This window comes from Callorhinus ursinus, unplaced genomic scaffold, assembly GCF_003265705.2.
Source record: "Callorhinus ursinus isolate GAN/ISIS: 27379988/994484 unplaced genomic scaffold, GSC_fseal_2.0 scaffold6, whole genome shotgun sequence".
In the NCBI taxonomy this organism is placed as follows: domain Eukaryota; kingdom Metazoa; phylum Chordata; class Mammalia; order Carnivora; family Otariidae; genus Callorhinus; species Callorhinus ursinus.
Genome location: NW_027397068.1, coordinates 29,119,998 through 29,138,760, shown reverse-complemented (window position 1 = coordinate 29,138,760; position 18,763 = coordinate 29,119,998). Strand labels below are relative to the sequence as shown.

General features: G+C 57.1%; 3 protein-coding genes across 12 annotated transcripts in view; 2 read left to right on the top strand and 1 right to left on the bottom strand.

Moving 5' to 3' along the window:
• The first annotated feature begins 1,144 nt into the window (after positions 1–1,144).
• On the top strand, positions 1,145–11,965 carry MICAL1 (microtubule associated monooxygenase, calponin and LIM domain containing 1). 4 transcript variants are annotated; one of them, XM_025863755.2, is made up of 25 exons: positions 1,145–1,353; positions 2,928–3,238; positions 3,336–3,543; positions 3,810–3,914; positions 4,252–4,356; positions 4,474–4,629; positions 4,871–4,971; positions 5,628–5,885; positions 6,171–6,286; positions 6,477–6,603; positions 6,706–6,787; positions 7,309–7,444; positions 7,863–8,065; positions 8,180–8,268; positions 8,375–8,416; positions 8,598–8,681; positions 8,809–8,965; positions 9,251–9,327; positions 9,622–9,898; positions 10,032–10,129; positions 10,448–10,561; positions 10,684–10,777; positions 10,922–11,021; positions 11,124–11,197; positions 11,695–11,965. In XM_025863755.2, exons 2-25 carry the CDS (start codon positions 2,981–2,983, stop codon positions 11,841–11,843), a joined length of 3,210 nt encoding a protein of 1,069 aa, XP_025719540.1. In that variant the 5' UTR covers positions 1,145–1,353; positions 2,928–2,980; the 3' UTR covers positions 11,844–11,965. The 4 variants fall into 4 exon arrangements, with proteins under 4 accessions (XP_025719540.1, XP_025719557.1, XP_025719548.1 ...); XM_025863772.2 differs by having other exon boundaries at positions 2,895–3,238; XM_025863763.2 differs by lacking the exon at positions 1,145–1,353 and having other exon boundaries at positions 9,685–9,898.
• Positions 11,966–12,105: 140 nt separating this feature from the next.
• Positions 12,106–15,587, bottom strand: SMPD2 (sphingomyelin phosphodiesterase 2). Of its 2 annotated transcripts, none has more exons than XM_025863875.2 (11): positions 15,439–15,587; positions 14,915–15,286; positions 14,595–14,691; positions 14,400–14,476; positions 13,952–14,045; positions 13,719–13,808; positions 13,401–13,483; positions 13,140–13,272; positions 12,943–13,047; positions 12,603–12,756; positions 12,106–12,508 (listed from the first exon to the last, which is right to left on the bottom strand). In XM_025863875.2, exons 1-11 carry the CDS (start codon positions 15,585–15,587, stop codon positions 12,120–12,122), a joined length of 1,743 nt encoding a protein of 580 aa, XP_025719660.1. In that variant the 3' UTR covers positions 12,106–12,119. The 2 variants fall into 2 exon arrangements, with proteins under 2 accessions (XP_025719660.1, XP_025719668.1); XM_025863883.2 differs by lacking the exon at positions 15,439–15,587 and having other exon boundaries at positions 14,915–15,132; positions 15,224–15,246.
• Positions 15,586–18,763, top strand: part of PPIL6 (peptidylprolyl isomerase like 6) — a 31,259-nt gene continuing 28,081 nt past the window's right edge. For all 6 annotated transcript variants that reach the window (XM_073893758.1, XM_073893756.1, XM_073893759.1 and 3 more), the window contains exon 1: positions 15,586–15,720. In XM_073893758.1, the coding sequence (XP_073749859.1) occupies positions 15,586–15,720 (135 nt within the window). The remainder of the gene's footprint in view (positions 15,721–18,763) is intronic.

Genomic DNA, 18,763 nt, shown 5'->3' with positions numbered 1-18,763 from the left:
GGGAAAGCAAACAGAATAAAGAGGAAGTGTGAACCACAGGGCACCCAGCTCTTTCTGGTCCCTGCATCTCAAGGAGAGGGACCCTCCCCTTTATTCCTCTGTTTTGTTAATGTTTCTCATGTAACCGTGTCACTTCCTCTAAAGAGAAACCGCTTCAAATGCCAGCCTTTCATTTGTCACACTGGGCCACACTGGTGGGGTGGAGTGCACACAGACCTGGGCCCCACACTAGCTAGCGCTGCCACTTGCTGTGTATCATGCTGCAAGTTACAGAACCTCTGTGACCCTCAGTTTCTCTTCCAGTAAAAACGGGACTGTTGTGATCATTGAAATTAAGGTTATACTCATAGTAGCTGCTCAGTAAATGAGAATTGATGTATTTAGTTGAAAGACCTTGGGTACCTTCACATTCAGCCCTGTTTCCTTATCAAGAATTTGAGGAAGTTGATCCCAAAGGTCCCTCAAAGCCCTTTTCAGTATTGACAGTTCTGTGGGTCCTCTCTCCAAAGCCCACTTTAACACCGGAGATCTAGCCTCTCTCCCACACACCCCTCCTGTTTCCCCTTCGTAGAGGTCGAACCCCACCCTCAGCCCCACCCCACCAACACCGTCTCGTCCTCCCACTCCTTATGCCCCTGTGGAAGCTGCCGACTGCCAAGTTCCCAGCACTTTAATCCGTGCCCATCGCCCTCAGCCCGGGTCTAGGGTCAGACTTGTCGCAGGGCAGGCGGACCCCGAGCCTGGATCCATCGTGGGAGCCCTGGCCGGGCCGTTGATCTCCTGGTAGGAGGGGTGAAGAGAGCACCTACGGATCCGCCAGCTTCTGCAAACTTCCTGCCCAGCCCGAGCGCCCTATCCGCCGGGCGCTCGTTAGCGGCTCGCAGAGTTGGTACCGCGCGAGAGCGGGTGGCCTCGCCTGCCGGGGATGGGCTAGCTCCGCCCACGCGGACACCGGGATGGAGCCGGGAGCCCCCGGACTCTGGGCTCCTCGGTCCCTGCCAGCCCCGCCCGGGTATCCGACCCTCAATCGGAACAAGGCGTCCGCAGAGCCACGCCCTCGGGCACCACCCAGCAGACGTGGGCGGCCCTGGGGCTGCCCTGAGCCCGGGATCGAGGGATATAATGAGATGCTAATGAGGCACGAATAAAGCCTCGCGGGCCCCGAGCCCGGCGCCGAGGTCCACACCCCGCCGAACTCCCCGGCCGGGCGCTGCCGGTGCGCCACCCCGGCTCCGCCGCTTTCCCTCTGCGTCTCCTTCACCGCCCCTTCGTCCGCCCCCGCCTTCCCCCACCCGCCCAGTCGGAGACGCCCGCCGGGCAGGAAGCGGCCCCTCCCCGCTCGCCGGAGGCCGGGTAAGTAATCCAGCGGCGCCAGCTGCGCGCCCCCTGCCCGCCCGGGCCGGGGGTGGGGGCGGGGGCTCGCTTCCGGGGAAACGCCGTCCCGGGCCCTCGGGAACTCCTCCTAGCGGGTCCGGTCCGTCTCCCCTCGCCCCCGCCCTGCTCAGCCCCTCTCCAGACTTTCCCGTCCAGAGCGGGGATGTCCACCCCCCGCCCCACTCACCCCGGTGCCAGTGGTCCAGCTCCCTCTCCATCTTTCCACACTGCTCTCCGCCCCCCACCCACCCCGCACATTCTTTGTCCTGGCCTTTCCAGGCTGAGTCGCCCCTCTACCCCTTCTCTGAGATCTTCTTCCTTCCATTCCCCCGAACCCTCAAGAGAGACCTTTGCCCTTCCTGATGTTCCGGCTGCCCGCATCCAGGTGACCCGCAGCGGGTAACTTTAGTCTCCTCCTCGCTCGGCCTGGCCCGCTGGGCTCCAGCCGGGACCGGTGGTAGGGTGGCCGAGTGCGCGCGGGGGTCAGGTCCAAGGACCTGTCCCCATCGATGCCACCTAATTACCACCCCCGTGGGCAACCCCGACCTCCGCACCCTCTTATTTCTCCCAGGCCCAACGTGAGAAGGCCCCCCCTCGACACCCCTCAAGTTGCGTGGGGGCTCGAGCGAGGGAGAGGGGCACAAAGGGAGGCCTTGTCTCGGGAGATTCCTGGGAGAGCGCGACCCGGCGCCCGGGGGCTGGGGCGGGGCGTCGCTGCGAGTGGGAGGAAGCCGGGGGGGGGGGGGGAGCGAACCCCGGTTGTCGTCCCCCCGACCGCTCTCGAGGCCCACCGGAGCAGCCGCCAGTCACAGGGGAAGTGTTCTGACCACAGTGAGTCAGAAATAGACCCAGTCCTCCGTCACCTCAGGCAGTCGCAACATCCTCGGGTTGTTTGTTGAGGCGGTTTGGGTGGTGGGAACCGGAACCTAGGGAGTTAGTGACGGTCTCCTCCTCCTCAGGAGGCAATCACGGGTGCTGGGGAGGACAGCTTTGCTCCTGGCATGAGACACACGCCACGCTCAGCGTGGCACTGGGGTCCTCGAGGGGTGCCCGCTCGGGGAGGTGTGGAGGGAGAGCGGACAGCAGCTGCGACTGCGGGTATATTAGGTCTGTCTCAGTCTGCCCTGCAAGGAAAACTCTCCTCCCGGCTGCCTGCCCTCTCCACGTCTGAGATATTCTGCCATGCCCAGCTTCCGGGGTCCCATCAAGGCAGGGTCGGAATTCCTGCGCCCAGTGCCCCAGAGATGGAGGGGAGCTTGGAGCTCCCTGGACAGGAAAGCTGAGCTGGAGACTCCCTGTCTTCCCTCCTGCCCGCTGTGCCCAGGACTGCTGGTTTTTCACTTCCAAATTTGGCAAATTTCACTTGGAGTGGAAGGAAGAGTAGTTGTCTCTGGAGCAGACTGGGAGTGGGCTGGGGGAGAGCAGAGAGCAGAGCCGATCAGGGGTGGACCCAGAGCCCCCCGGGGACACCAGCCTGCTTTCTTCTCCTCCCCATCCTTTTCCTTTCTTCCTTTCTCCAGCCTCCTCCCCTTCTCTTCCCTCCTCCTCTGCAGCAGCTGCAGGCCTCTGCTGGGGTGCTCCCTCCCTGGGAGCCTCAGCCGCCTCCATGGCTTCACCCACCTCCACCAACCCAGCGCATGCCCACTTTGAGAGCTTCCTGCAGGCCCAGCTGTGCCAGGATGTGCTGAGCAGCTTCCAGGGGCTATGCGAGGCCCTGGGGCTAGAGCCCGGTGGGGGGCTACCCCAGTACCACAAGATCAAGGCCCAGCTCAACTACTGGAGTGCCAAGTCGCTGTGGGCCAAGCTGGACAAGCGAGCAGGCCAGCCCGTCTACCAGCAGGGCCGGGCCTGCACCAACACCAAGGTGGACACATGCTGCCTGGGAAGGGGCTTGGACGGCTGGGGGGGAGTCAGAGGAGGGAGACGGGATGCCATGCCCATACTGCCTTGTGTGTTCGCAGTGCCTGGTGGTGGGTGCGGGACCTTGTGGGCTGCGGGCTGCTGTGGAGCTGGCCCTGCTGGGGGCCCGTGTGGTGCTGGTGGAGAAGCGCACCAAGTTCTCTCGCCACAACGTGCTGCACCTCTGGCCCTTCACCATCCACGACCTTAGGGCACTCGGCGCCAAGAAGTTCTATGGGCGCTTCTGCACAGGCACCCTGGACCACATCAGTGAGCACCACGTGGTGGCCTAGAGGGGCGGGTGAGCCTGGGCCTACAGACAGGCCAGTGGGGGGCTGCTGGGACCACCAAGAGGCAGAGTAGACAAGATTCACTTCAGCCAGGTGACCTGCAGGACTCAGGTTCCTCATCTGTAAAATGGGCAGTGGAACCGAATGATCTCTAAGACCTCTTCCAGCTCTGACCGGGAGCCCACTGGTGCTTGGGGGCCCTGTGTGGCCCTGGGGCCCCTGTTCCTAATCTCCTCTCCCTTCCAGGCATCCGGCAGCTTCAGCTGCTTTTGTTGAAAGTGGCATTACTGCTCGGGGTGGAAATTCACTGGGGTGTCACTTTCACCGGCCTCCAGCCCCCTCCCAAAAAGGGTAAGTACCTCTCTGCTCCCCAGACTCCCATCCGCCAAGGATATCTTGGCCTGTGGAAGAAAAAGGGTGGGATTGGGAGTCAACTGAGTCACCCTTTGCCATAGTGTGGCCTTGTGCAAACCACACTGAGCCTCATTTTGAGCATCTGTAAAATATGTCCTTCCTTTCCTACTTTCCACAGCTGTTGTGAAGGCGTAAGTTGATAGACAATGTGTCATTGCTTGCTAAACTGTCAACTGCAAAGGGCTTTACGCATTTGTTTCCCTGGCTTGTCCTGGGAATGTAGGGGCCCCTTTAGACATCCACACCTTTGTGCCTCTCACAACTTCTGCCCCAGGTAGTGGCTGGCGTGCCCAGCTCCAGCCCAGCCCCCCAGCCCAACTGGCCAACTATGAATTTGATGTTCTCATCTCTGCTGCAGGAGGTAAATTCGTCCCTGAAGGTGAGTGATCCCTTCCTTCAAAGAAGCCAGCATCTTAGGCTCCTGCGCCTTTCTAGGCTGTTATGCCCCTCATTCTCTTGCCGATACCTACCTACCCTCACTTGCCCACACTTCTAGGCTTCACAGTGCGAGAAATGCGTGGCAAACTGGCCATTGGCATCACGGTCAACTTTGTAAATGGACGCACAGTGGAAGAGACGCAGGTGCCCGAGATCAGCGGCGTGGCCAGGATCTACAACCAGAGCTTCTTCCAGAGTCTGCTCAAAGCCACAGGTCGGGACACCCTCTCACAGGGTCTCCCCTCCCTCCAGCTGACTGTGGGCTGGTTCCTCCCTCTCCCTCCTGGGCCCGGGACAGAGGGCCCATTGTGCCACTCCTGGGCCCCTGTGTAGGGGGCACCCACCACAGTCTAAGCTGTGACCCCGGCTCTCAGAGGTCAGGCACGGCTGGGTGTTTGGAGAGGTGACACAGAATGAGGAGGAGACACATCTCTCCCCCGGTGTTGTCCCCGCAGGCATTGATCTGGAGAATATCGTGTACTATAAGGATGACACCCACTACTTTGTGATGACAGCCAAGAAGCAGTGCCTGCTGCGGCTGGGGGTGCTGCGTCAGGTGGGGCCCGGGCCCGGGCAGGGAGGGGCTGGGCGGTGGGCCCTGCGAGGTGGAGGCCAGCCCTGGACACAGTGTCTCCCTCTGGTGTGGAGGGGAGCCTGTCCTCTTCTGCCGTTGCCCTGACATTTTCTCCACCTCAGCAAGCCCTTCTCTCCTGGGGTTTACAGGACAACCTGAATCATATTCTGGGCTAAACACCTGATACCAGCCACAGAGTTACATATGTAAACTCCATGAGGGCAGGGGTTTTGTCTCTTTGCCCTTTTTGCTTGCTGAAGATTCCCTGGGCCTAGAATGGTACCTGGTGTGTAGTCAGCACCCGGTAAATATTTGCTGAATGAACTAGTTGAAAACCTACTATGTGCTAGGTATTGTGATGAAAACTTTATGTGCATTTTCTTACCTAAATTCTCATGAATACGAGGAGTTAGGTATGTCATCTCTAAATGATGGGGAAACTGAGGCTGAGAAGTTCAGGTCTGGTCCAAAACAAGTGCACAGTAACAGTAATGGAACTGGGCCTGGGGGGCGGGTGGGGGGCGGGGAGCCCCAGCAGCAGGGGCAGTGCTGAGGAAGCGGCTGGAGAATGGGAGGCAGGATGTTCAGATTCTAGTCCAGTCCACTTACCCTGCTGGTTCTGCTCTGTTGGCCTGTAGGACTGGCCGGAGATTGACCGGCTGTTGGGCAGTGCCAATGTGGTGCCCGAGGCTCTGCAGCGCTTCGTCCGGGCAGCTGCTGACTTCGCCACCCATGGCAAGCTTGGGAAGCTGGAGTTTGCCCGGGATGCCCACGGGCGGCCTGACATCTCTGCCTTTGACTTCACAAGCATGATGCGGGCAGAGAGTTCTGCTCGAGTGCAGGAGAAGCACGGCGCCCGCCTGCTGCTGGGGCTGGTGGGGGACTGCCTGGTGGAGGTGAGGGGACCAGGGCTCCCTGATTGGGAGGGGGAAGAGATTGAGCTTCCTGGGGCTTCCAGAAACGGGAACTCCTTGTAAAGAGGTGCAGGGGTTCCATGGTTGGGGGGAGGAAGGTTGCCTCCTGGGAAGGAGGGGGTGAAAAGGTTTGCTGGTTGTGGGGAGGAGCTGAGGGCTGCTCGGTGTGGTGTGGGGCCCCCCTCAGCTATGATTTTGGGGGCATCAGGTCTTGGGCACTCCTGTTGGACTCTCACTGAACTGTTTCCTATCTTTTTGAGCCTGCAGCCCTTCTGGCCCCTGGGCACTGGAGTGGCTCGGGGCTTCTTGGCAGCCTTTGATGCCGCCTGGATGGTGAAGCGGTGGGCAGAGGGTGCTGGGCCCCTAGAAGTGTTGGCAGAGCGGTGAGGCCTGAGTTGGGGGGTGGGGAGGGCAGGGCTGGAAATAGAACAAGGATCAGCAAGAGGGTGGGGGGTTCTGGGTGAATAGATGGGGGGCACAGGCGAGAGAATAAAGAAAGGCCTGGCAGTTCTCGGGTGGGTGCTGATGGGTGCCCTCCCACACGAGCCTCTGCCCTCGCACTTATTCCTTCAGGGAGAGCTTGTACCAGCTCCTCTCACAGACATCCCCGGAAAACATGCACCGCAACGTGGCGCAGTACGGGCTGGACCCAGCCACCCGCTACCCCACCCTCAACCTCCGGGCGGTGACTCCCACTCAGGTCAGACCCCCTGGCACCCACCAGACTCCCCAGGGCAGGCCCCTACCCCTGGGCTGAGGCAGGTGGTCAGCCTGCCTGGAGACCTGAAAGGGGCTGCCTTAGGTACGAGACCTGTATGACGTGGCAGCCAAGGAGCCTGTGAGGAGGAACAGCGACAAGATAGACGCAGGAATTCCAGCCATGGGTGAGCAAGCCTTCCTCGGCGGGGGGTGGGGGAGTCGTCCAAAATATTCGCCACCCAGTGTGGTGCCAGCACCAGCCACCAGCACGGCGGCAGCCCCCGGCTGGAGGGTGGATGGTGGGCAAGTCCAGGGCCTCCAGGAGGTGCAGGGGCAGCGGAGCGCTGAGCAGGGCCCATCTGTGCGCCAGATGTGTGTCGCCACACCCCCTCCAGAGCCCTCCCAGCCTTGCAGACCCCAGACCCGCCCTCCCTTTGGGCCTCCAAGCCTCCCTCGTCCCTTGGTTCACAGCCTCCTGCCCTCTCTGTGGTTAGCAGTGATACCACTTGACTCGTTCGTCCACTTTATTCCAGAAAGAGACAATTGGGATGAAGGCAGTGCTGCTCAGTGAGCACTGAGTTGGTGCCCCTGTAGGGATGGGCCCTGCCTCCCCCCCCCGCCCCTCCCAGACTGAGCCCCGGGCACCAGGCATGCTTGGAGCCAGGGCCCTGGGGTGCAGCACAGCCTCCTCTCTCGGGGCCGGCAGGCAGCCAGGAGTTGTTGCGCTGGTGCCAGGAGCAGACCGCTGGGTACCCGGGCGTCCACGTCACCGACCTGTCCTCCTCCTGGGCTGACGGGCGGGCTCTGTGCGCCCTGCTGCAGCGCCTGCGGCCCGGCCTGCTGTGAGTTCAGATTAGGCTCAGCGGTCCCTGGCAGACCACACCTCTCTCATGCCTCAGCCCCCTCCCCCCACCTCAGACAGCGGGGACTGGGGCTGGGGTGGGGGGGCAGTGTAGGGGTCACCCCCTGTCGAGGGCGCCAGTGCCATCACTTACTGGTAGTCTTTGTGCCCAAGTCACTGCCCCTCCCTGAGTCTTGTGGGAGTCAGATGCATTCAGTAGGGAGCCCCCCAAGGCCAGAAAGTTGTCAGTGGGCGGGTGGGGAGCTGGGGGGGGGTTGTATAGCAAAGAATAAACTCCTCATGCCCTGTCTTCCCTTGGGCCCCACCAGCCGCTGCCCGCTGCTCACTCCCCCTCCTCTCCCCCTTCAGTGGGGTCAGGTGCTGGTCTTGCATTGGCTTTTCTCCCCGACATCCCACAGGGAACCCTCAGAGCTGCAAGGACTGGGGGCCCTAGAAGCCACTGCTTGGGCGCTAAAGATGGCGGAGCATGAGCTGGGCATCACGCCCATGCTGTCCGCAAAGGCAGTGGTGGCAGGGAGCGACCCCCTGGGCCTCATCGCATACCTCAGCCACTTCCACAGCACCTTCAAGAACATGCCCCACAACCCAGGTGGCCTAGAGGGTAGGTGCGGGGGAGGGACAGCTGGGAGTATCACCCTGGGCTGTGCCGTGGCTGCCTGTTCAGGACGTACAGCACTGATTTGCCACCCACCTGGACAACCCCCCCCTTCCACAGGCCCTGCCAGCCAAGGCTTTCCCGGGACCCCCAGTGCTGTGCTATTCCTTGGCAAACTGCAGAGGACCCTGCAACGGACCCGGGCCCAGGTGGTGAGTCTGGGCAGTGGGGGTCCCTGGGGTGATGGGGAGGACATTCCTAATGGGGGTAGTGCTGTAGCTCAAAGCCCCATGCTGAGTGTAGGACTTGTTGCAGGAAAATGGGGAGGATACTGGTGGCAAGAAGCTGCGCCTGGAGGTAAATGCATGTAGGGCTGCAGAGTCTCCTGCTCTTTCCTGCATCCTGTAACCGCCTCCCGCCCACCCATCCAGGTTCCCTTCCTGGCTCACTTCTTTCAGATCTTTTTGTTCTCCACACATAGCCACTCTCTGGCCCCTCCTGCTCCTCCACCTCCCTCCCTGAACACTTACCTCCATAGGTAGAGGCTAAGACCCCAAGTACTGAGGAGCCACCTGTCCCAGAGTCTGGTGTACCCCCGACACCCCCATCCCAACACCAGGAGGTGAGAAAGGGGGCCCTGTCTGCAGACAGAGGCTTGGGGAGGGCAAGAAGGGGTGTTTCAAGGATAAGGAAGATCTTTGCCACTGGCCTTGACTCCAGCTGACCCTGTGGTCTGGGGGTCGGTGCAGGCTGGTGCCGGGGACCTGTGTGCACTCTGTGGGGAACACCTCTATATCCTGGAACGCTTCTGTGCCGATGGCCGTTTCTTTCACCGGAGCTGCTTCCGCTGCCACACCTGTGAGGCCATGCTGCGGCCGGGTGGCTATGGGCAGCACCCAGGAGACGGTAAGCGGGCCTTGCCCTGTCTGGGGACAAGGAACTTGAAACTGGAGGGAAACGGGTCCTGGGCACAAGGCGGCAACAGGCTCAAGATGGCACTTCCTTGCCCTGAGTTCAAGGTCTTCTCTGTCCCCTCCAAATCCCCAAATGTGGGGTTCTAAGGAACCCGGAGGCCAACAGAAATTCACCTGCCAATCAAGTCCTGTCACCTCTGCCCTCGCTGATAAACGGAGTATATGGGCATTGGGCTGCCTACAGCTCATGTCTTCTCCCCTCCTCCACCCTTCCCAGGACATTTCTACTGCCTCCAGCACCTGCCCCAGACAGGTCCCAAAGAGGATGGCACTGACCCCTGCCCTGAGAGTCAGGTAAAAACTATGAAACTGTGTGTTGGGGTGTGGGAAAGAGTAAAGGGGTCTCTCCAAGCCCAGCAGACTTTGCTGGGGGGTAACAATGCTCTCCTTTAGAAGGAAAGCTCCATGAAGGCAGAGATTTTTCTTACTGATGTATCTCAAGTGTCTCGAACACTGCCTAACACTGTTCAGTAAACAGCATCAGTGAATGAATACATGGGTGAATACAGGGTCCACATTTGTCTAAAGGGGCAGCCTCGGCCCCACAATGGGCAGGTGACTGACCAGACTACATGGTGGCTTTTCTAGGACGTCCCCACACTGGATGAAAATAGCATGCCATTGGGGCCCTCAACTTCTGTCATCCCCCAGGAGGGGACCAGTCCTGTCCCAAACCCCAGCCAGCCTACCCGCCGGTTGATCCGCCTCTCCAGCCCAGAACGCCAGCGGCTGTCCTCCCTTAATCTGACCCCTGACCCAGAACTGGAGCCTCCACCCAAGCCTCCCCGCAGCTGCTCGGCCTTGGCCCTCCAGGCCCTGGAGGGCAGCTTTGTAGGTTGGGGAATGCCAGTCCAGAGCTCTCAAGGTACCTGCTTTGCCCAGATGTGCTCACCCAGGGTGGGGATGCAATGGGTGGTACTGGGATTCCTGAAAAGGGGAATGCTGGGGAATGGAAAGGGAGGCCGTGGGACCCAGACCATGCCTACTCCTCTGTTCAGTTGTGGCCATGGAGGAGGAGCAGGAACAGAGTTCCTCCTCCAGTGAGGAGGAAAAGGAAGCAGAGGAAACCGTGACTTTGAACTCAGACACGGAGGAGGTGAGAAGGAACCTGGCCACCTATCCCGCTGAAGCCAGCACACATGCTCTAAATATGCTTCACTGCCCATCACAGGAAGAACCTATAGAATGCTCCCTCCTTTGAGCCAGTCTCTCAGAATGTCTTCTCACCCAATCTGACTCAGGTCTCTAAGTCTCTGTCTCTTCTACCAGAACTTACCCTATCTCCAGCCCAGGAAGCTTTGACCCCCTCCAAACAGAGCTTCCCCAGTCCCTATCCAACCGCGGGGGCGGGGGGGGGGGGGGCGGGCAAGAAGCAGGGCAGGGCCTACCTCTGACTGGCCCGACCCTGCCGTAGGGACTGCTGACCTTGGCCAAGAACTCAGGCACCATGAGCAAGTACCCAACATGGCGTCGGACTCTGCTGCGCCACGCTAGGGAGGAGGAGATGAAGCGGTTCTGCAAGGCCCAGGTTAGGTCTACAGGTTCGCGGTTCTGGTGGGGTCAGAGTTCTGACGCGAGACTGGAGTTTCTCCGGAGCTCTGTACTTGAGCAGTCCGGAGACACCTGGGCCTTCTGTCTTGTGTCCCTCAGGCTGTCCAGCGGCGACTAAATGAAATTGAGACGGCTCTAGGGGAGCTGGAGGCTGAGGGCATGAAGGTGGAGCTGGCCTTGAGAAGCCAGAGCAGTGAGTAAAGACAGGACGGACAAGCTAGGACATCCCTCTGCCTCCCAGCACTCCCTCAAACCACCAGACTCTGTCCCCAGCAGGCTCCACTCTTCATGCTCCTGACACCTCTGACTCCCCTCCCCCATTCCTCCTTCCCGTCAGGACCCCCAGAACAGCACAAGGCCCTGGGGCTGGAACAGCTGCTCCAGCTCGTTCAGAAGAAAAACAGCCTACTGGCGGAGGAGGCTGAGCTCATGCTCACGTAAGGGGCAGGGGGTGGTGACGGTTGGCACCGGAGCCAGACCCCAGCTGGGTCCTTGGGCACCCTGGACAGCTGTGCCTCTTCAATCCCTGCCCTCCACAGGGTGAAAGAGCTGAACCTGCAGGAGGAACAGTGGCAGCTGGACCAGGAGCTACGAAGCTACATGAACCAGGAAGGTAGGTGGCACATACACACAGCCTCACGACCTCAGGTACTGACCAAGAAGCATGGTCCTCTAGTCCGAGTGCCTCTGAGGCATTTCAGGAGGAAGCCAGAGAATGGGGCTCCAAGCCCCTCCCCTGCCTTCAGTTCAGTCAGAGCTGCACAGCTGGGCTTTTACGTTAAGATTACTTACTTTAAAAATGGTGCTGCTGCTGGGGCGCCTGGCTGGCTCAGCTGGAAGTGTGTGTGACTCTTGATCTCAAGGTCATGAGTTCAAGGCCCATGTTGGGCATAGAAATTACACATATATCGTATGTGTTATCAATCTAGACTTAAAATAAAAATGGTGCCGCTGAACAGTGCTAGCAAACCACTGGTGTGGACAGACCCAATTTTACAGATGAGGAAACAAGGCCCAAATTGTGGAAGTCACAGAGGCTGGGATTAAGCTGTGCCTTTCCTGCCTCCCTGCCCAAGTCCCTGTTCTCTAAGCTTTTGTTGTCTTCTTCAGGAGCCCTAAAGACCCCTGCTGATCGGCAGGCTGAGGACCAGCTCCTGAAGAAGCTGATAAATGTGGTGAACCAGCGAGATGAACTTATCCGCTTCCAGGAGGAACGCAGGCTCAGTGAGCTGGCCTTGGAGCCGGGGGCCCAGGGCTAAAAGAGGACAGGCTGCCTGCCCTCTAAGATCCCTACACGGAAAACCACCTCACCCCAGGACTGTGCTCCCCTGCTCATCTGGGAGGAGGCCTCACTGTTTACAATAAAAATGTTTCTGCCACAGACAGGGCTTAGGCTGCCTGCAGGTGGGAGGCAGGGTGTGCAGGGAGGGTAGACATGTAGGAGCTTAACCATCTATATTATGACAGTCACAATGACCCTTGGCCCCAATCACTGCCTCTACAAGGAAAAGGCAGAGCCACAAAAGTGTCAAGTTTTATTGTTCCTCAGTTCCATCCCCCTCCTGCTGCCCCAGGAGCAGGGCTGGCTGAGACTCTAGGCCCAGATCCTGGGCCTCCCTTGCCCTTCCCAGCACATGCTGGAGCTCAGCCCGAGCCCCAGATAAGCCCTTGGCCTCCTGCATGTGGAAGATGTAGACTGCCCCCGCTCCCAGCAGCAGTCCTACACTGGGAGTCCAGAGTAGTATGGCAACCTCCCTCACCCCTCCTCCAGCTGCCAAGGCGCACAGCAAGGCCAGGAGAAGCAGCCCTAGACCAATCACGTAGCCGGCGAAAGTGGTCCACCAGCGAGCTTGAGCCACGCCCAGGTCCAGCTCTATCCAGGCCTCCTTTAATATACTGACCAACCGTGACCTTTCTGCTAGTCCTAGAATAAAGCAGGGCAGTGGGGCAGGAGAGAGTGGGTCAGAGTGGAGGGGCTGACTTGTGGTGGGGAGGGACCCCGGGAAAGGGTGACTTACCATGAGTAGGGCTAGGGGTGTGCTGGGGGGGGATGTGTCTCACACACAGAGTAGCCATCAGGGCCTCATGATCAGAGAGGGGGGTGCCACTGTGAGGGTCGCGGCCTGTAGTGGTTCTAAGAGTCTTACAGGAGATGTAAAAGCCAGAAACCGCCTAGGAAAAGTCAGGGCCAGAGAGAAACATCTTTGAGGGCCTCTTCCCATTCTCCAGCCATCAGTGACTAGACTAGACTAGCTGGACTAGACTAGCTGGACTAGACTAGCTGGACGAAAGATGAGCACAAGCTGGTGAAAGACAGAGACATGGTGGGTGAAGACACACTGAGGGAACAAGCCTGACCTTATACAGCACATAGTCAATGCGGATGCCAAATGGAAATGGCTCTAGCTCCCGCTGGTTGACGTAGCAGTTCTCAGGTAGCATGGTACAGCCTTCTTCCGAGCCCTAAGTGAATAGATGGTTCATGCTAGGATGTAGGGGAGAGAAAGGAGAGAAGCTGAAGGTGTAGGAATGGAAATAATCAGGCGGGTTCTCACCTTGAAATCCTGGGTCTCAAGGTAGGCATCATGCAGCCCTGTCCACTCCTTCAGCAGGCGGCAGCCCAGGTCCTTCGGGTGCAAGTTGAGGTCCCCACACAACAGAACCACATCGGCCTTCTTGGATGTGTGGCTGGGGGCACCAGGTTGGTGAGGCAGGAGTTCTTCCCTGACCGGCTCTGCCCTCCTTTAAGTGGCGCCCTGACCACCCCTCAACCCCTGGCCCATCCCACTTCCCTTGCCAAGCCCAGGCTCACACACTGGATGAACTGGGCCAGTTCCCAAGCTTGGGCCACACGATGTGTTAGGTAGATGTCCTTTTGTCGATTGTACTCGGCATGGAGCTGAGCGAGACAAGTGAGGTTACAGCAGATGAGACTGAGGGTTCCTACCTGAGGGTCTAAATCATGCTTGTGTCTGTCACTTGGCATGATACTTGGTTAAAAAATGGGCAAACCTTGCCGAGTAACCTTAGGAGATCCTGGCCCCAAGTTCACCCTCAGGCAGCCCAACTAGAGGAGCCCCACCTCTCCCTCCCAGAACCAGGCTGCCTATCCCAGCCCTGCCAGCTTCACTCACGTGGGTCACATAGACATTGAGCACCAGTCCACTTAGATGGAGCACCAGCAGCCCCACAGCCTTCCCACAGAACCAGTCTCCATGATGGATCTGCAGGCAGGAGGGAGCAGGAACTCAGGGCGTGGCTACCCTCTTTCTGCCCACCCCCTGCAGCCCAGGGAAGGCTGCCTCCTTTACCATGTGTTACTGGGGGGTGGGAAGGGGAGGCAGAAGAAATCTGACATAAGGCTTACCATGTAGGGGTACCCATTGAGGGTATAGACGTGCTGGGTGAATTCCTGGATAGGATGTTTGGAGAAGACGCAGAGACCACTGCCAATGACACCACTGCAAACCAAGTCCTGATTAATAGCCAGAAAAGTAGGAAGAGAAATACCCAGCCTTCCCCTCACTCCTCTCCCAGCTGTATCAGCTACTTTTTATCTCAGTTTGTTGCTGAGATCAGCACCAGAGCAAAGCTCAAAGCAACAGTCTTTGTGGGACGACAGAGTGACTTGATAAGGCTGGGATGGGCTCAAGAGCGAGAATCTTCCCGGTTCCACCTACTCTTGCACCCACACCCAGAGGAGAGGGCTCTGGGAGAGAGGAAGGAGGATGCAGGCAGGACAGGGAAGGGCTGGTAGGACCGAAAGCTTCCTGATCTGAGAACAGGCTTCCAGACGGGTTAGGTAGGCTTCTCACCTACTGAAATAGTGTGCAGCTGGGTAGGTGGGCAACAGCTTCTGTCTCAGGTACTGGAAGTCCTGCTCACTCCACACCTGAAGGAAGAGGTGAGGATGCTTGCCTGCCCGCCCCCGGGAAACGTCCCCTCCTGAGCCACCAGCCGCCGCCCACCCCGTCCCAGTCACGGTTCCACACCAGTTCCACACTGCCCACCTCCTCCAGCAGAGCTAGGTCGAAGCTCTCCATGTTCAGAAAGTCTCCTAGGCGCTTCATGCGGTCGCCCCGGTGCTTGCTCAGGTAGGGAATGGCCCTGAGGACGAGAAGGGCCAGGCAAAGTGGTGGCTGGAGGCACTGCGCTCTCCATGCACCGCAGGAGCTGGGGCCGGTGTGGGCCTGGAGGTGCGGGTGCCCCCCGCCGCCGGAGACTGGAGGACAGGGTAGAGCCGTGGCCCGGATGTGAGGGAGGCTTCCCTCTCCTGGCTGTGGGTGCGAAGGGAGCTGTGGCCCCGGACCCACCCCGCGGGCGCTCTCACCAGCAGTTGAGGTTAAAGATCCTCAGTCGCAGAGAGAAGGTGGGCTTCATGGCGAGCGCGCTCCGCAGGCGTGGGACAACACTACCTCCCCGGCGACTGCTGCGGCTGGAAGCGTGCGGACCGGCGGCGCCTCCTCCCGGGGCCGTGCGCACAGGTGGTCGGCCCCGCCCTCGCGCTCCCCGGAAGGCCCCGGCCTCCCAGTCCGCTCGGCTCAGGCCCTGGGCGGGGTCAGACTCCGCGTTGCCCGGGCAACCAGCCCACTGCCCCCCTCCTCCTCGCACCCCCCCCCGCAACTGGCTGCCCGCCAACCCGGAAAGGCGATCTACTGCGAAATCTGGTGCTGCCGGGAGGCGAGGGCCGCGCGCGCCGTTCCTGTAGGGGGGATACCAGAGGGGGTTCGGGTGGGCTGCCAGCCGGGCCGAGGCACGCAGGGCTTCGGCGGAGCTCCCCGTTCTTTTTCGCAGAAGCTCCGTCCCCCGGCCACGGCCGCCCGCGCGCCCTCTCCCGCCTCTCGCCGGGCTCACCAGCAACAGGCGCAAAGTTGAGAGCAGACCCGGCCGTCGCCGCCGGCCAACTCACGTCCTTCCTCCCAGCTGGAGACGGGGGCGGAGCCGCGCGGTTGCCCCGGCGACGCGCAGTGTTTGTGCTCCGAGCAGTCCCCCAGCGCCGCCATGGCGAGCCCGAAGCCGTGTCGGCCAAGGTCGGCCCGGTGCCGCTCGCAGTCGCCGCCCGAGCAGCCGCTGCAGGTGAAGGTGGTGGGGCTCTTCAAAAGCTCCAGCTTTCAGATTGCGAAGAGCGCTGCTGAGGTAACCGCGAGAAAACGACACGTGCGGGTGGCCCTTCAGGTTTCCCGGTCTCGCGCCTCCTGTTGACAGGGGTCGATGTTCCGGGAGGTGGGGATGTGTCCCGTCCAGGCAGGCTCAGTCTGTACCTCCCAGGGGGCAGGGTCGGGTCGGCTGGACGTTCAACTTCGAGAAGGGCGACCTTTAAAGGGGGATCGGAGCGAAGGAAAAGTTCAGAACCTTGCTGGGTGAGGGAGGGTAATTCCCCCCTCTAGATATCCACATATTTTATTTCCACAATTTTTACTTGCGTTATGGATTTTAAAAATTCATGAAAAAATATTTAGGAAGAAGTGATACCGTGTAACTACTGATTTTTGTTTCTTTTTACGAATTACCTCAAGTGATTTTTGGAAACTTCATTCGGGAAGTTTTTTGGGTTCTCCTCCTTTAAATTTTCTCTAGCATTTACTGCATTCCAGTCGAATTAGGTGCTTAAGGGATTCTCAACAAATGACCCACAAGTGCTTTGGAGAATCCAGATATTTTTTTGTAAACACACGGAACGCTATAAAAGGAAAAACACTTTAAGCAACTGGAAGAACTTGGCCAGCTCCGCCGCGGTACAGCACACATACTACCCAAATGCAGGAGAAATGTAGAATTCAGCACATCTTTGGCGTTTGCTCCGGGAATGCTACTGTTAAGATTATGCCAAAATTCTCTCCTTCAAAACCCCACCAGACTCTGGGACCATGCCCTGTCCATGTTTGTGTACCCCAAAGTATCCAGCTGGATACCTGACACAAAATGTTCTCAAATAGAAGAAATCTTAAGCAATTCCTGCCGGCTCGAAGTCCGCAGAGTTAAAGAAAAGTATGTAATTATATCAAGAAATAAACTGTCGACCTTAAAAGTAAAACAGTTATTTTACCAGCAAAATGCGTTTATTTGATACTAGCACAGGAATAGCAGTTTGGGACACAGAAGCTATGGCAAACCAAAGGCAATCTGGGAGATCACAAATGACAGGTACATTGTAGAGAAAAGGAGGAAGCTGGGAGGGGCTGCTCTGAAGAAAACTCCACTGATAGAAATGAGAGAGTTCAGGGTGGTGAAAGTCTCACCGGCTGATTATCGTATTGGCTGTGCTTGTTGCTTAGCAAGGAGACATTCTCCTTTCCTTCTGCTGGAGGAGTAAAATAGACTTACTCCTGTTGGGAATACAAGGTTTGTCTCTTCCTGACCTGCTGGGGTCTGCGATTGAGGAGTGGTGGGGTAAAGCATGAGAGCTCCCCCTTCTGGCCTCCCGACTCCATTTTAAGTGAGGTTTCCTTTGCTCAGTTTCACAGTAACTAATTTGTGAAACAGGTGAAGTTTACATCAAGAGGAAGAGAACAAGCAATAAGTCTTTGAAAACGATACATGGATCCCATCAAAATAAGTAGAAATTATGGGCTGTTAGCTGGGCTGATGGGATCTATAAAGTTTATGGCTCAAGTTGTATTTAATGAATTTAAGGCATTTTTTTACCTTGTTTTTCTTTAGCTCCTTTTCTGAGGGCACATGTTTTTTGTGCCTGCTCCACACTGTAGAGAAGGTGTTGGCAATTTTTTTCTGTAAAGCCTAGATGTTAAATTATTAGGCCTACAGGGCCATAAGCTCTCAGTCACAACTACTTGACTGTGTCCTTGTACAAAAGCGGTCACAGACAATATGTAAATGAATGGAGGTTTAACAATAAAACTTAATTATGAATACTGAAATTTAACTTGCATATAATTTCACATGACACGAAAGACGATTCTTTTTTTTTTTTCAACTGCTTAAAGTCTAAAAATTCTTCTTAGCTTTCAAGTCTTAGGAAAACAGGCAGATTTGGCCTGCTGGCCACAGTTTGCCATCCCCTGCTGTAGAGGATGCTAAGCAATGTCTTTGTTATATTAGTAATGTTAATTTTCCCTTTCTTGAGCTTTTGCCTACTGTAGCTTTATTTGAATATGAAAACCTATCAGTGTAAATTGAGTTAGTTCGACCTTAATAAAGGATATGGCTTGGAATAATTTCTCAACATGATCCTTTGGTAAGCAATCCTGAATACCTAATTTACTGTCAGAGATTTAGATTTGTGAAGAGTAAGTATTACATAGATTCTAATTTGGAGGTAGTCCATCCTGGATACTAACTTATGAAGAAAGTATGATGAAGTATGCTTAATTTGAAAACTGTTGGGCTTATTAGTTGTTCTAGATGGTCCCCCAGTTAGAAACACAATTGCCTCAAACTAAGCACGGACCCTGGAACTGTGACAAAGGACAACATCATCATCTGTTGGTTGGGCAGGAGTCTAAGAAGGAAATGACCCAACTGCTATTGCTCTCTTCAGCTCCCCCTGGTCCCAAGGGCTTTCTCCTCCTTGGAATATCCACCCCTGATGAAACATGCCAGGCCAGTGTCCTCTTTTAGGCCATAGTCGGACCGCTAAGCAGTGTCCTTAATGGAGAAGGTACCCACTGCAGCAGCCTGCTGTCACTGTTCCTTGTTGGACAGATCCCCTCCTCAGCCCCGCTCAGAAATGTGGGGCCTGTTAGTGCCTCCTCTGCCTTCTCTCGCTTGACCAGGAGGCAAAATGCCAACATACCAGAAATCAAAACTTTTTTTTCTTTTTGACAGGAATTGTTAACCAGTAAGAATTTTCTCTGATGTGTATAGACAAAATAATGTATGTTACACCAAAACATGCTCAGTATCTAAACCTAAACATATTTAGTATTTATTTCACTTTTTCCCAAGGGGTTGTAATCACACCAGTATCCTTTTGGTCATTCTCCACATATCGATAAATTAAAATAATAACATTTATTTTAAAGTTGTCTGTAGAGGGAGGGGGATGGGTTAAACAAGGGTTGGGGATTAAGGAGGTCACTTGTCCTGATGAGCACCAGGTGATGTATGGAAGTGTTGAATCACTATATTGTACAGCTGAAACTGATAAAACACTCGTTAAAATAAAGTAACATCTTCTTTTCATTAAAAAAAGTATCTGTAGATCCCCTAAAGTTTAGTT